Consider the following 15934-nt stretch of genomic DNA (forward strand, 5'->3'; position numbering starts at 1 on the left):
AATTAACATTTTTTTATATCAGGTCCCTATTACCTTAAAGTGAATCCCAACAGTGTTTTCTCAACAGGATTTTTCTTTCCTTTCTTTTTTTTTTTTTGGTGCAAAAAGGTGGTTTTATTAAAGCATGGGGAAACGACCCATAGGCAGAATGAGCTGCTTCAACAGGATTTTTCAATCTCTCCATTTATCCAATCTATATAAGAATCCTACACAACTAGTGGTTCTTTATTCTCTGTGGCAATTTCCCAGAGTCTGTAACCATTACTAGGTCTTACAGAGGAAAAACGGCAAGAATCTTAGCCAAGCTTCATGAACAGTGGGTTAAACAAAGCTAAATAGGTTTCTTTCCTGCAAGACTTCATAATGAGAATGTGTTCTGTGGAGGTTTTTTTTTTTTTAAAAAAAAAAAAAAAAAGAAGCTATAATACAAATCTGATCCAAAACATCTTCCAGGAATTAGTCTCTCACACTCTATTTTGAGAAATGCTATTAATGAAGTCAAATTCAAAAACTTCCCAGCACAACGCTTCAAGGACTTCTACAAAGTGATTCCCCAAATCTGTTACCTTTGTTGTATCATCTCCCTAACTGATCTTCTGCATCTCTCTATCCCTCCTTCCCCATATATATATGTACACACATACATAGATATATATGAATTTCTGAATAGAAATCCAGAACACACTATACACCTGTCTTTCTAAGAGAACATACAAAACAATCTAACTTTCTAAATATAGTTTATGTCGGGGCGCCTGGGTGGCTCAGTTGTTAAGCGTCTGCCTTCGGCTCAGGTCATGATCCCAGGGTCCTGGGATCGAGCCCCGCATCGGGGTCCCTGCTCAGCGGGGAGCCTGCTTCTCCCTCTCCCACTCCCCCTGCTTGTGTTCCCTCTCTCTCACTGTCTCTGTCAAATAAATAAATAAAATCTTAAAAAAATAAAAAAAATAAAAATAAATAAATAAATAAAGTTTATGTCTACTTTATTTTAGCTTTTCTTTCTCATCCTTCACTATCAAGCCATTTATTCTTAATAAACTCAAGAGTGTTTGTTTTGCAGTAAAAGAGAAAATTCAGTTTATTAAAATTGTATAGAAACTCACTTAGTTAGATTCATAACAAAGACCTGCAATGTTTTCCTGAGTATAAAGAAACAACTTTAACACATGAGTGTAATAACATCGATTTCTGTTTGGTCTTTCTTGTTTACCTTTTGGCTCTCAGCAAACTTTCAAAATCAAAGGAGACTAAAGAGCAACTTTAACACGTTTTGTCTTATATGTTTTGTCTTATTGGTAGGGGATGGAAGGAGGTATTACAAAATTAACCTAAACAGCTATTACCTATGGAACTATGCATTATCTCATTGAGTCTTCATGTATTAACTCTTAACCACTAGAGCTTAATATGGGGGCCAATATGGGTCCCCTCTACTAAAGCACAATAATGTTTTCCTAGCATCATCTTGCAAGAAGTTTCTAGTAAACTGACAAAATATACTTATTTGGAGTATTAAAAGTAACAACTTACTGGCAGAAGCTGAAGTCACAGTTTCAACAGCTTTGGAAGCGTCTATATCTTTTCTATTTGAAAGAAGAAAAAATTAGGCAAAGATTGAAATTCTAAGTTCTAAAGCTTCTAAAGATGCAAAGTTTAAATCTAAAAAAGTTTAGGGGCACCTGGCTGGCTCAGTAGGTAGGGTATGCGACTCCTCATCTCAGGGTCATGAGTTCAAGCCCCATGTTGGGCACAGAGCTAACTTAACAATGTCCCATTTAAACTGGAGTCAGGATAATAAAATATATTAAAAATGCAGTTGTATAAAAATTTTAAAATTAATTCATATGCACATTCATTCTCGCATATGAAATCATGGAATTACTTACTTTAAAGTAGCTGCAGATGCTTTCTTTGAATCTGCGGTCTTTTTCTTCATCTCTTTGTTCTATGAAAGAAAAAGATTTTGAAAAAAAATCTTAGTTTCTTCCCCAATTATAAAGGGCACTTTAGAAAATACACACAAGCATAAAGAAATACAACAAAAAACATTATTATGAAATTCAGATCAATTTAACATATATTTACTGACTATTCACCAATTGTCAAGCACAATTTTAGGCACTGGAGAGGAGTAGTAAATAAAACAAAGTCCCTACTTACTCTCGAACAAGATTAACTTCAAGGGGTAAGGAAAGAAAAACCACAAGGAAATTAAAAATACATACATATTATGTCTGTTAGCAACAAGTGCTGTGGAAAAAAGTAAGAGAGAAAGGAAACAGAAGTGCTCTTGCTGGGGAATGAGGAGCAACTTCCAATAAGTTTGTTATACAACTCTCACCGAAAAGGTGATATATGAGCAAATACCTAGAAGAGGTAAGAGAGCAAGCCACTACCTGTGTTGAGAGCATTCCAGATAGAAGGAACAGCAACTGTAAAAGGCTTTTGAGCCTACTAGCTTGTTTTAGAAGTATAAATGATGCTTGGGGTTGGAAATAGAGAAGGAGAGAAAGAGGTATGTAGTGGTTTGGGGGTAGAGTGTGGGTGGAATGTGTGGTGTAAACTCATAAGCCATTTTGAGTACTGGCTTTTCCTCTGAGTGTGATCAAAAGTTCTGAGTCTAGGAATGGCAATATCTGGTTCCATGTTGAGAATAGAGTCAAGGTGAGTGAAAAGGCAAGAAGAGGAGGACAATCTCTATTGTCATAATGCTACTATAGTAACAAAGCAAAAGACGGTGGTAGACTGGACCAGGGTGATAGCAATTAGATACTGAAATGTCACGGTATTATTTGAAATATTTTTTGTAAGACAGTGATAAGAAAATGTACATCAATAGTAAAAGGTAGAATTAATGAATTACAAAGAATTGACCTTTCTTCCATTCAACCTTGAGAATGTGTTGCTCTGCTATCTAAGACTAGACTATTCCTTTTCATATTTACACTGTTTCTGCCTGAATCACTAGAGGCTGCCCCTGCATAACTATAAAATTTAAAATCTTCAACTGTATTAAAGTGGTGTCCTCTTTCTGGAATTTCAGTTATATGCAGATTGGGTCTCCCAAATATATCCACGTCTTTCCTCTTCATTACTAATAGACTGTAAGTTCCAAGAGTGAGAGCACATCTGTCTTGTTCATCACTCTATCTTCTGCAGATACCACAATGCCGGACATATAACAGATTTTTAAGAAAGTTTTTCAATTAAAATGAAATTAAACTCTCATCTGATGAATTCTCTCTTTGGTTTTGTTACTCATTTAGATTTTTCTATAATGTTCAAACCACTGATAACTGTTTTCCAGCACTGTTTTCCATTTCCATGCAATCTTCTTGGATCTTAGCTGACTGCCTACTCTGGGTTTTCAATATAATGTCGCCATGAATCTTTCCGAAAATACTAAATTAAAATTTTTAAGTTTTGTTTTTGTTTTGTTTTTGTAGAGTTGAGCTGCAGCACTATTTCATAGTTGCAATGGAAAATCTGATACTTTTTTGTAGATCAAGTGTTCCTGCTCCATTAAAGAAAATTTTGGGAGTATGGACTACTGTCTAATTCTGGGGGGGGGGGGAAGCTTGCTTTCATCAGATTCTTGGTAGTGGTGGTGGTGAAGGTAGCTCAAAAATGGCTAAGAATCAGTATTAAGAACTGAGGTCTACATTGGCTTCTAATTAAAGACAAGGTAACTGAGTTTGTTAAGAGTTGTGCAGATTCATTCACCTAAATCCTTCAGGTTTAAATACAGGGATGAGGGCAATTTTCACCTTTTTTTTTTTAACATTTCTTTATTGATTTGAAGAAGTAGCCAAATGGAGAGAATATTCTTTGAATCAAAGCCAGAGTCAAAGGCAGTCCTAACATGAAATATCAAACGTGGGCAGAAACCTTTTGTCTTGGTTTGACTATTCATGCCAAAATTAAGATCTGGGCCAAGAAAGCTATAGCACTGCCATTCTTCCTAGTTTGGGCTCCCAGCCTATTTTTGGCTTGCTCTAGCAAGGAAATTTGATTTCTTCCCCTGTAATAAGAAGCTAAGAAGGTTATCTATACACTTCCAATCTGAAACAGCCATGGCTGTTTCCTCCAGTCAGTCCCTAGGAAGGCTGCTTGATTACAACAGAGGAGTCATGAGTTAGCCCTATCCAAACTATATTTAGTTGAAGAATATCAGTATTTTTGACCCCGATGGCATGTTTTCTAGTTTATAGTGCTGACAGCTTCCCCTATTCCTTACTATGAAAATCAGAATAGTAAATATGATTGGGCTCTTCTTGGACTTCTGTTGCTACCTTACCAACCTTATCAAAATGTTATCAAAGAGAATTATTTTAATCTTACTGAAATATTCTTGAAGCCTAAATGTAACCTTATTCACCTATTTTCCCAGATTAAACTTTTCAGTATTAAAGAAGACGGACTTTCTCCCCAGTTCACAAATTTAATGATCAGCCAGGTCTCACCGGCGAGTAACTGGTTTAAGCTGTTTCTCCTTCCTATCTCAAGTTTACTAATCTACCTGAAACCATTACTATCATTACAATAAGCTGGTTGGCTAGATGAGTCTTCTAAATGTACTTAGTGGTTTTTTCGTCTCCCCTTTTAACACTCTTTTCTTTGCCTTCTTCAGTCATTTGCCTAATTCATTCTGCAGATCACTCCCAAATCAATCTAATCCATCCATTTTGTGTCATAGTTCTGTTCAAAACCTTGAATAACACTTAACTGTCTACAGGATAAAGTTTATGTTCTTAAATTATACATTCAATTCTTGCTTCTCCCTAACCTCCTCTGCAACTAGAGGTTATGTGTCACTGTTCTGGTAAATCAAATGTAGGTAAAAGTTGCTGAGAAACTCATTTTTCCATAAAAAAATAATTTTCTTAAAAAATCAAAACCCTTTTTTGCTTTTGATTTTCATTCCTTTATTCCTTTCTTTCTGCTTGGAAGATAAAAATGATGCCACAAGGTACAGCAACCATCTTACAACTGAGGGTGAAAAGTACACGCTAAAGGTGGTGAATCAGAAAAAAAAAGTCTGGGTTCCTGATGATATTATGGAGCTGCTGCAACAGCCATGGACCACCTACCTATAGATTTTCTGTTATGAGATAAATAAACTTCCTATTTCTTTCATAAACCACTGGTGAAGTTTTCTGTTAGTTGAAAATATAAGAAACCCTGAGTGATAAAATTGTTAATAACTAGGGTTACCATAAAATTCATTATTCAAATCAGGACAATGGAAATAAATAGATGGCATGTAGCAGATGTAACCTAGGATCATGCGTTACTCTAGTAGTAACTAATCAGAAAACAAACGAAATAAAAAATATCGATTCTTTATGGAATAGCAATTTTAGTAGTATTTATGAAATATACACAAATAAATATGTAAGTAAGAAATAAACTTAACATCCCTTCCAAAACGTACACTATGGAAACATTACAAAAGAACATTATGAAAAGACACTAAATGAAGTCTAAATAAACGGAGACAAACCCTGTTTCTGAACAGAAAAAGTATTATAAATCATCAATACAAATTCAATATAATATTAAACTCCCAGTAAGATTTTTCAGAGAACATTTTTAAATGGATTCTAAAACCAATAGCAGGAGTAAATGTTCAAGATTAACCAAAATAAATTTTTTATTTTTATCTATTTATTTATTTGAGAGAGAGAGAGAATATATGCGTTTGCACACAGGAGCATGTAGGCGGAGGAGCAGAGGGGAAGGGAGAGGGAGGGGAAAAGAATTCCAAGCAGACTTCATGTTGAACATGGAGCCCAACGTGGGGCTCAAACTCAGGACCCTGAGATTAGAACCTGAGCTGAAACCGAGAGTCGGACGCTTAACCTGAGCCACCCAGGTGCCCCAAATATAGTTTATTTTTTCAAAATAAATTTTAAATAAAGAACAAAGAAAAAGGATTCTACTAGAAAAACAGGCAATTACGTAAAATTACAGTAACTGTTATAATGACTGAAATCACATAGTACTGTAACAGAAATAAACAGACTGATCTGACAATAGTCTGATAGAGATCTGTGTGTGTAGGGTAATTTATACACATAAAGATAGCTTTTGAAATCAATGAGGAATAACCAGTTAGGTATAAATGGTGTTGGGCTAGTTGGTTATCCATTTTGGAAACAGTATTGATCCCAGTAACACATTAACCACAACTTATAGATCAATATAATAATGGAATCGTATCTTTTTGGCACTGGTATAGAGAAGGTCTTCTAAAACAAGACAAAAGGAAAAAAAAGCAGAAGCCATTAGGAGGAAAAAATCAACTTGAGTACACTAAAATTAAAAACTTTATATATGGATATACATATAAACAACATACTAGAAGAAAATACTTCTCATAAGTAATACAAAATTAGTATCTAAAACATGAACACCTTCAAATGAAGTTTTTTTAAAAAGGCAAACAATCCAATAGAAAGATGGGAAAAGGTATACACAACTCATTAAGACAGTAATAGCTATTATATTAAGATACTGAAGTTTAATAGTAATCAGGAAAATGCAAATTGAAGCTCGATACCTATTTTACATACTGGATTTTAAAACTGCAAATACTAAGACGTTGTGGATAATAAAACACTAGTACTCTCATTATTATCAGACTATAAATTATTATAGCTACTTAACATGAGATCTGGTATTACTGTATACCCTATAACCCAGCAATTCCACTATAGGTATCACCTTATAAAAACAGTACCATAAATGCATAAGAAAGGCCTGTAAAAGCCATAATCAAGAAGTTAACATAGTCCTGTTATAACAGTGAAAAATTAGAAATAACCTAAATATCAAATCCATAAGGAACTGGTAAAATAACTGTGGTATATTTATACAAAGTGATACCACACAGAAGTTAGGAGGAATGAGGAAAACCTGTATGTACAAACATGGTTAGATCTCCAAATTAAATTGCTGATTGAAAAATGTGTACTACAGGGGCGCCTGGGTGGCTCAGTTGGTTAAGCGACTGCCTTCGGCTCAGGCCATGATCCTGGAGTCCCGGGATCGAGTCCCGCATCTGGCTCCCTGCTCGGTAGGGAGTCTGCTTCTCCCTCTGACCCTCCCCCCTCTCATGCTCTCTGTCTCTCACTCTCTCTCTCTCAAATAAATAAATGAAATCTTTAAAAAAAAAAAAAAGAAAAAGAAAAATGTGTACTACAAAGCCCCTTTGAAGTAGACATTCTTCAGCAAATATAATTACATGAAAAGAACACTCATACACAAAGTTAAACTTACTGAATATATTTGTAAGTACTTCTATAGACATTATCAATATATAAACTAAAGCATAAAAAATGATCTAGAAAGACTAAATTCATAAACAGTAATATTTCTAATGAAGCAAAAGGCCCAAAAGAATATATACACTCTGTAATTCTCTTTATTTAAAGTTCAAGACAGGCAAAACTCAACTATGGTATTAGAAATCAAGTTAGGGGTTACTTTTGGGCAGAAGGGAGGGTTTAAGGATTCGGAAGAAGTATGAAAGGGGCTTCCAGGATGTTGTCAGTGTTAGTTTGTGACCTAGGTAGATTTCAGAGATGTTTGCTAATTTTTTTTTTTTTAAGATTTTATTTATTTATTTGACAGAGAGAGAGAGACAGTGAAAGAGGGAACACAAGCAGGGGGAGTGGGAGAGGGAGAAGCAGGCTTCCCGCCGAGCAGGGAGCCCTATGCGGGGCTCAATCCCAGGACCCTGGGATCATGACCTGAGCCAAAGGCAGACGCTTAACGACTGAGCCACCCAGACGTCCCAATGTTTGCTAATTTTGTGAAGTATTTTCTCCTAGTCTATTGCTTGTCATTTAACACTGTTTATAGTGCTATTTATGTAGATATAAAGTTGTTAATTTCAATGTATTTCAATCCATACACAATCTATTGAGTGAACATAAATTTATGTTCCATGCATTTTTCTGTATGTACTATACTTTAAAAAGTCAAACTTCATCAACAACAAGACATGTTTGATCTAAATCCAGTTTACCTGTGATTTTTTCTTTCCTGGAACACATACTTTCACACTTTTCCCTTTTATCAGAAGAGGTGTTGTTTCAATGTACTTCATGACTGCAGTAACTGCCTCTCTAAATTCCATTTCCAAGTAAGCCTAAATAAAATGTATTACATTTTTAGTCAAAAATCTAACTCAAAATTCTCTGCATGACTTAGTACTTTTTGTACTTTAGAACTTTTTGAACATAAAACTACGAAATTACAAGTCCTGGTTGCTTTTATCTCTTTTTGTTTTGCTAAAGTGTCATTTGATTTCTAGGGTGTTTTCACACATGAAATGGACATTTTACCTTATTACCAAGATAATAAGAGGGGAAACAGGTCCATGGCGCGCTCATGGAATAAATGGAGAAAAGGCAAGATCTGGCCTAGCTGCTGTTAAGTCTGACATTTTTAAGGCTTCTTGCAATAAAGAACACTACCAACTATGTTCCCATTTGTCTCACAATTTTATGTTCTGCTTAGTACAGGGTTGTTCCTAATTTTGATGAACTTTACCGTGTGAGTTATAGGACTATAACCCACATGTAAAAAATACTGTACAACAAAATCATTTTTTAGTATAATCTTACCAGTGTGCTAAAGAAATGAAAAAGCAAACTATAACCTGCCACCTGTTTTTGCGTATGTTTTTTTTTTTAACACAGCCATACCCATTCATTTGTATATTATTTATGGCTGCCTTTGTACTACAATGGGAGAATTGAATAGCTGCAATCCTATGGCATACAAAGCCTAAAATATTTACTACCTGGCCCTTTACAGAAGAAGTATGCCAATCCCTATTCTAAAAGATAGAAAACAGTATTTGGGGACCTTGTTCACTGGAATCCAAGCATTTACATTAACTCTCAATTAACAATTATGTATGTAGTAAAAGTTGCTAAAAGATCTTTATAAAGTAATAACCAGACTTTATAACATAGTAACTTTTTATGTATTTTTAGAACAGAGTGAATGACTCACTTCTTTTCTATAAGGAACAACGAGGACATCATTAACTTTTCCAAATGGTTGAAATATTTTTCTAATATCTTCTTCAGTACAGCCATCCTCTGGTAATTCAGATATAAGAAGAACTGAACCATAATGCGAAGACTGGTCTTTCCGAAGCTATTTTTGAATGAAAGAAAATTAAAAAAAAAAAAATTAAGCCATAAAGTACAATAATTCCCAATGTAATTTATTCTACCATTAACCTAAGTCTTTTAAACAGACTTTTCTAAATATTTTAACATAACTAAAAAAAAATTTTTTTAAAGATTTTATTTATTTATTTGAGAGAGAGAGAAATGAGAGAGCGCACATGAGAGGGGGGAGGGTCAGAGGGAGAAGAAGACCCCCCACCGAGCAGGGAGCCCGATGCAGGACTCGATCCAGGGACTCCAGGATCATGACCTGAGCCGAAGGCAGTCGCTCAACCAACCGAGCCACCCAGGCGCCCAATTAAAAAAAATTTTTTAAATGCTAAAGTAATAAAAGATATGTTTTATATTTTGCCACTCAACCCTAACAGTGATCAGAGCTTACAGGTAAACATAATCATAGATGCTCTTTTCTGTTTAGAAGCATTTTGTAACAAACAAGACCTATGGAATGGTCCAAAGTACTGAAGAATATTTTTCTACATGAATTTACATGGCCCATCACTAATAAAGATAAAACTATAGCTTTGTGCACTTTGTGTTTTAATAGTTGAAATGATATTTAAATAGGTATAACATTTTTAAAAGACTCATATATATGTATAAAACCTGTAATATCAAACTTATCACTTATATTAAAAATTGACTTAAAAAGTTCCACTGCCACCATCTAGAAGTCTTGAAACAAAATGAAAAGTGTTATAGATTAATTTAGCCTCTTCAAAATTTTCCCTATACTAAAATTTCTTCCTAACACTCTTCAAAATTGTGTAATTACAGGTCGATTATTTTAAGTGTATCTTTCTAAATATAAGCTCTTTAAAGGCAAGGATTTATAGTTGTTGAAAATATTTAGAAATGTATACCTAAATACCTGAAGACTTGTTAATATTACATTAAACATCTGATAATCTGCCCTAACCTTGGCAATTACTCTAATGTTCTCAGGATGCTTTATATACAATCTACTATAATAGTAATGTAATTAACATATACAAAACAATACCTCAGCATTTTAACTAGCAGGTTATAGTCAAAATACACCAATGAATCAGTACCAGAAAATAGGCTATTCTACATTGGAAAACAGAGTATTTGACTTGTGCACTGTACAAAAAAGTAAAAAATAGATTAAAAATGATCAATTCTCAGTAGACTCACTTTTACAACTTACTGACAAAGATTACAAAAATTCATTAATGTTGCTGGTGATTACATTCACTTCCCCCACCAGATAGCAAAACTCATCACAATGACCTGCCTGTGTGGTTAGCAAAAACACCAAACCATCAAAATGCTCTCACTTTTGATACATCAAATGCCAAACCTCTAGGATTTGTAAGCTACAAGATTTTAAATTAATGGACTTTTACTAAATTCATAAGCACAACCAATAAAACATTCCATTATCAACATAATTTAACAAGCCACCATTTCAAACTTTTAAAATATGAAAATAAAAAATTCAAACAACTTTTTTGTATCATAATGACGCATGTATGTATACACTTACACTAACAAATTAAAGTACTGACCTTACGCTGGATAGAAACAGCTTTTTCAGACACTGGTTTACATTCTGGTAAGGTGTCATCTTCAATATTCTTGGCTTTGTAACGAGCAGAATGTCCCCCCAAATTTCCATCACCCTTTGTAGGGTTTGTAGATTTAACTGATGGCTTTGATCCACTGCCAGTTTTAGGCTTTTGTGCTGGTGAGTGTCCTTTATCAACTATTTCAAGATGTTTCTGTTTACTGAATTCTGACCCAAGCCCAGATCGTTGTACTACATCTTCTAATGCTTTTTTTCTATCTAGTAAAAAGGACATAAATGCAACTTCAACTGAAAAGAACTTTAGGTGAAAACCATCTCATCACATTATTAAAAAAAGAGTAACTCCTCAACTGCCCAAATATTTATCACACAGAGCCGCTGTCAGACCAGACAGGAATCAAATACACACAAAACAATTCTCAGTCTTTAATTCTTCATTCATGAGCTAATCTTACACCAGTGGTCCTCAAACTTTTGATTTCAGTATCCATCTTCACTTTTAAAAACTGAGGACTCCAAAGAGTTTTTGTGTTAAATTTATCAATATTAACCATAAGATACTTAAATCGAATTTTTAAAGTATTTACTAATTCATTTAATAAACTCCTGTGTTAGCATAAGTAACATTTTTATGAAGAACAACTTTAATTCCCAAAACAAACAAAAAATTAGTTAGATGAGTAGCACCACTGTGTATTTTCCCAAACACTTTCATGCTGGGCTTAAAAACCTGGATTCTCCTATCTGCTTCTGCAACCAATCTGATAGAGACATTGTTTTGGTTGAAATGTATAAAGGAAATTCAGCTTCACAGACATATAGTTGGAAAGTGAAAACCTTGGAGACCTCTAAAAAGATCTCAGAGGACACATATATGAGCTATTCTAGAAATGTCACTAAACCAGTATTAGGACACGGTTGAAAATATGAGAAATTTCAAAAAACTTTTAGACTAATTCATGGGCAAACTAAGATGTTGGCATATCCGCAGTTTTTAAATTTGATTTTGGGCAGATAGATATACTCTTCCACACTTCTTCTGTTAATAAAAGGAAGAAGAATGGACTAAGGTTGGGATGTGGGTCAATTTCACACAGAAATTCTAAAATAAAATAAAACAGAGTATTATATATCTATCTTATTAAAAGAACTAAGGCAAATAGCTCAAAATGTCAACTTTTGTTAAATCTTGACAGTAGCATATAAGTCATGATTTCAAACTTATTAAAAATATAGAATTTAAAAATGCAAACAAAAAACTTAAAAAATTTAGTCAAAATAAATTTAGTCAAAGTAAATTTATTATGTTATATTATATATTATAGTATATATTATTATTCATAACCATAAGTGTACCTGATGATCTCACTGATCTCCGTGATGTCCTTTCAGGGCTAACTGAGCGAAAGCATTTTGGACTACCTCTAAATGGATTTCTCATTCGATATGGTGAACGGGATCTGGATCTGTATCTAGAAATGAAACGATGGCAAATTTTTGGACTTCGGCTTCTTGGTCTGTATATATAGCGTACTGGGCTTCGAGATCGATGGAATCTATGACTTGAGCTTGATCTCCTAGAACGTCTAGGACTGGGAGAATGAGAACGTCTTCTTGGAGTTTCATTTTCTTTTCTATTGCCTTCATTTCTATAAAGTATGGGGGGGAAATCACAAGATTCAGGGATTTAATGTAAATTTAAGTCATATTAAGTTATAGGACAGAAGTTCCTTCTTAACAACAGACTATAAGGAATACCAAACTCTGATACCATATATTTATTTAAAACAAAAACCTATTTGTTATGACACAATTCACCCTCACAGATAAATAAGAAACAATCAGAACAGATGCTCTGTCCTCTACTTGCTTGGATCCCTGTTTTGCTAATATACAGAAGAATATCCTCCACCAATTTCTTGGGCTTTTCCTGTACCATTTTATAGCCAACTATATATTGAAAGTATTAAGTTATATAAAGAATTTAAGAAGTGATTTACATAAACAAGTGTTTTTCAACTTTTTCCTGAGATTATGCCACCTACAAATTTTTTTTTTTTTAAAGATTTTATTTATTTATTTGAGAGAGAGAGAGAGAGACAGACAGTGAGAGGGAACACAAGCAGAGGGAGAAGGAGGCCTCCCGCTGAGCAGGGAGCCCCAACGCGGGGCTTGATCCCAGCACCATGGGATCATGACCTGAGCTGAAGGCAGACGCTTAACAACTGAGCCACCCAGGCGCCCCTCTACAGATATTTCTTTGACTACTGTACTTGTATATACAAACATTAAATAGGGACCTCCTAGGGAATACAAAGCTTAATAAAACCATTCCCAGCCTTGAAGGCATTTATAACATAAGACCCCACAAACATAAACAATAACAAAAGCATTAAGTATATTCAGAAGACTAAAAAAAAAAAGACGTTCAACAGAGGCAAGCTGTCACATTTAAGCTGGGATAATTAAAGAAAGATTCATAGAGATTGTTGCATTTGTCTGCTGTTTAAAAGTAAAAATGATCAAAACAGGAACTCAATTAAAAACAGTACCTTTAAAAAAAAAAAAGTACCTGTTTACTTTTAAAAGAAAATCAAGTCTCAACAATACCACTATTCAAAAAATTACCTTCTTGATGGGAGGATCTCAGGATTCCAATCGGGATACCTATTTTGAGAATAAATAGTATTAATGAACAGTTAAAATGGGACTGTATGTCTCAATCTTTCCCTGCAATGTATCAGGAGGACTGTTCAAAGCCTAAGTTTACATAGTTTACACAGTAATTTATTAGTATACTTAAATATGAAAATTTCTGGAAAGTATGATATTTTCAGTGTCTAATTCAATAAATAATCAAGGCATTATTCTAGTAGGCAATTCAAGGAATAGAAACACATTCCTAATACATTAAAGACTTCAAAGTGGGGCGCCTGGGTGGCTCAGTCGTTAAGCGGCTGCCTTCAGCTCAGGTCATGATCCCAGAGTCCTGGGATCGAGTCCCACATCGGGCTCCCTGCTCAGCGGGAAGCCTGCTTCTCCCTCTCCCACTCCCCCTGCTTGTGTTCCTGCTCTCGCTGTCTCTGTCAAATAAATAAATAAAATCTTTAAAAAAAAAAAAAAAGACTTCAAAGTGTAAGTGAAATAGGCAATACACATACAAGTGTTAAGATGTACAGAATAGGTACATGACACAAGTTTAGGTAGGGGTTAAAAGACAAAAACCACTTTGCAGAACTCCAGGGGACCCCATTCTACAGAATACAACATGTATGGTGCCCTTTGTGCTGTACCAAGCGGTCCTTGAAGAGATACATCTGGTGGAAGAATCGGGAAAATTTGCAGGAAAGGCTGCTTTTCAGGTGGCCCTTAAAAAGGTCTACTAATAGGCATGGATCAACGTAGGTTTCATGCAGTGGCTATACATACAAGAATTCAGAGGCAAAACAAGTGTTCTATTCCAGGAACTGGTCTGGCTGCAGCATGGCAATGATGAAAAGGAATTATGAGGGGGGAAAACCTGGAAAGGTAGCTCTGAGTTAGAAATTGTGAAGGTCCTTGAAATCAGGTAAGGAGGTTGCACATAAGTAAAAGGCAACAGGGAACCAATAAATTTTATGCACACTAACACTGAAGAGTAAAGCAGACAAACACAAACCAGTAAGAGATTAAGTAGTAATCACAGAAAGAAAAAAGTATAAGGAACAGTAACATCAGAGAAGCCTAAGAAAAAGACATCTTCCTCCTCAACTTTTTAGAGATTCTGAACTCTAAAGGTTAACTGGGGGGCGCCTGGGTGGCTTAGCTGGTTAAGTGTTTGACTCTTGATCTCAGCTCAGGTCATGATCTCAGGGTCGTGAGATCAAGCCCTGTGGTGATTCTCCTCCTCCCTCTGCCCCATCCCCCCAACCCCGGCTCATACGCACCCTCTCTTTTTAATAAAAAAATAAAGGTTAACTGGAAATTTTGGAAACATTATTAAATTGGAAATTAAATCATTAAATCAGCTAATATTCAAAAACAATTTTAATAACCAAGAGGAGAGCCAGGTAAGGAAATGGAGGCAGCCAACTCTTACAGCAAGTCACCTGGCAGGAAAATAAAGTCGGGTCAAAACCATAGTAAAGGTGGGGTGCCTGGGTGGCTCAGTCGTTAAGCGTCTGCCTTTGGCTCAGGTCATGAACTCAGGGTCCTGGGATCAAGCCCTGCAATAGGCTCCTTGCTCAGCGGGAAGCCTGCTTTTCCCTCTCCCACTCCCCCTGCTTGTGTTCCCTCTCTCGCTGTGTCTCTCTCAATTAAATAAAATCTCAAAAAAAAAAAAGTATTAAAGGTAAAGTGGTTTTTATTTGTTGCTATTTGTCTAAGACACTGTTACAGCAGGTTAACTCAACAACAATTCTCAACTCCCTTTTCCCTTGTCTGCCTTTACTACAGTAAAGGCTAAAAAAGCTAAATATTTGCTTTCCTAACCTCCTTAGAATATATAGCCAGTGATAGGTTCAAAACAATGAGACATAGATGCAAAACCGCGGGCAAAATTCTTCCTGCCTCTTGCCCCCTTCTTCCTTCTGAGAGCAGCCATGATGCCTGAAGCATCTTGTTGTAACTATAAGGTGACAAACTATGAAGAACAAAAAAAAGTTAACTTTAATCCAGTGTATCTATCATCTGGCATCAACAACTGTCAAAACATGGATAATTTTGTTTCATTTACACTTATGCTTTTAAAAACTTTCCTTACACTGTTACCATCTAAGAAGATAAATTTCTAATCTAACAGTATGGTGTTTAAAAGCAAGACTTCTGGAATCAAGCTATGCTAGGGTCTGAGTGTAGGTGCTGACACTTAATGGCCATGTATCTGAAAGCCAGTTAGTTAATGTAAGTAAGCCTTAGCTTTCTCATATGTACAATGCTAGAAATATGCTGGTTGTCAACACAAAGATGTTATTACATTTCTGGAGCTCTCCAGTTTATGGATTCACAAGAGCTTGAGGACTATTATTCAAGAGTCCGTAATTATGTTCTGGATCCTCACTAGGTTGACTGCTAGAATAAATGTTTTTGTCTCTGGTGCCCAGGGCAGAAAGATAATGCATGTATACTATTCTGCAAGTTGAGGTTGGACTGCCTGCACATGCCTAACTAACTAGTTTAAAATGTGCTTCAGAAG

The 15934-nt window shown here is 35.2% G+C and overlaps 1 protein-coding gene across 1 annotated transcript in view; it reads right to left on the minus strand.

The window, feature by feature from the left end:
* The window catches only part of ZNF638 (zinc finger protein 638), a 75563-nt gene that overhangs the window by 35561 nt on the left and 24068 nt on the right, over positions 1–15934 (minus strand). Inside the window, exons 4-10 of the mRNA XM_021699057.1 lie at positions 13390–13428; positions 12118–12410; positions 10742–11019; positions 9028–9174; positions 8033–8155; positions 1887–1945; positions 1531–1583 (exon numbers count right to left, since the gene is read on the minus strand). Of these exons, the coding sequence (XP_021554732.1) occupies positions 1531–1583; positions 1887–1945; positions 8033–8155; positions 9028–9174; positions 10742–11019; positions 12118–12410; positions 13390–13428 (992 nt within the window). The remainder of the gene's footprint in view (positions 1–1530; positions 1584–1886; positions 1946–8032; positions 8156–9027; positions 9175–10741; positions 11020–12117; positions 12411–13389; positions 13429–15934) is intronic.

The sequence above is a fragment of the Neomonachus schauinslandi genome, chromosome 10, assembly GCF_002201575.2.
Source record: "Neomonachus schauinslandi chromosome 10, ASM220157v2, whole genome shotgun sequence".
Classification (NCBI taxonomy): domain Eukaryota; kingdom Metazoa; phylum Chordata; class Mammalia; order Carnivora; family Phocidae; genus Neomonachus; species Neomonachus schauinslandi.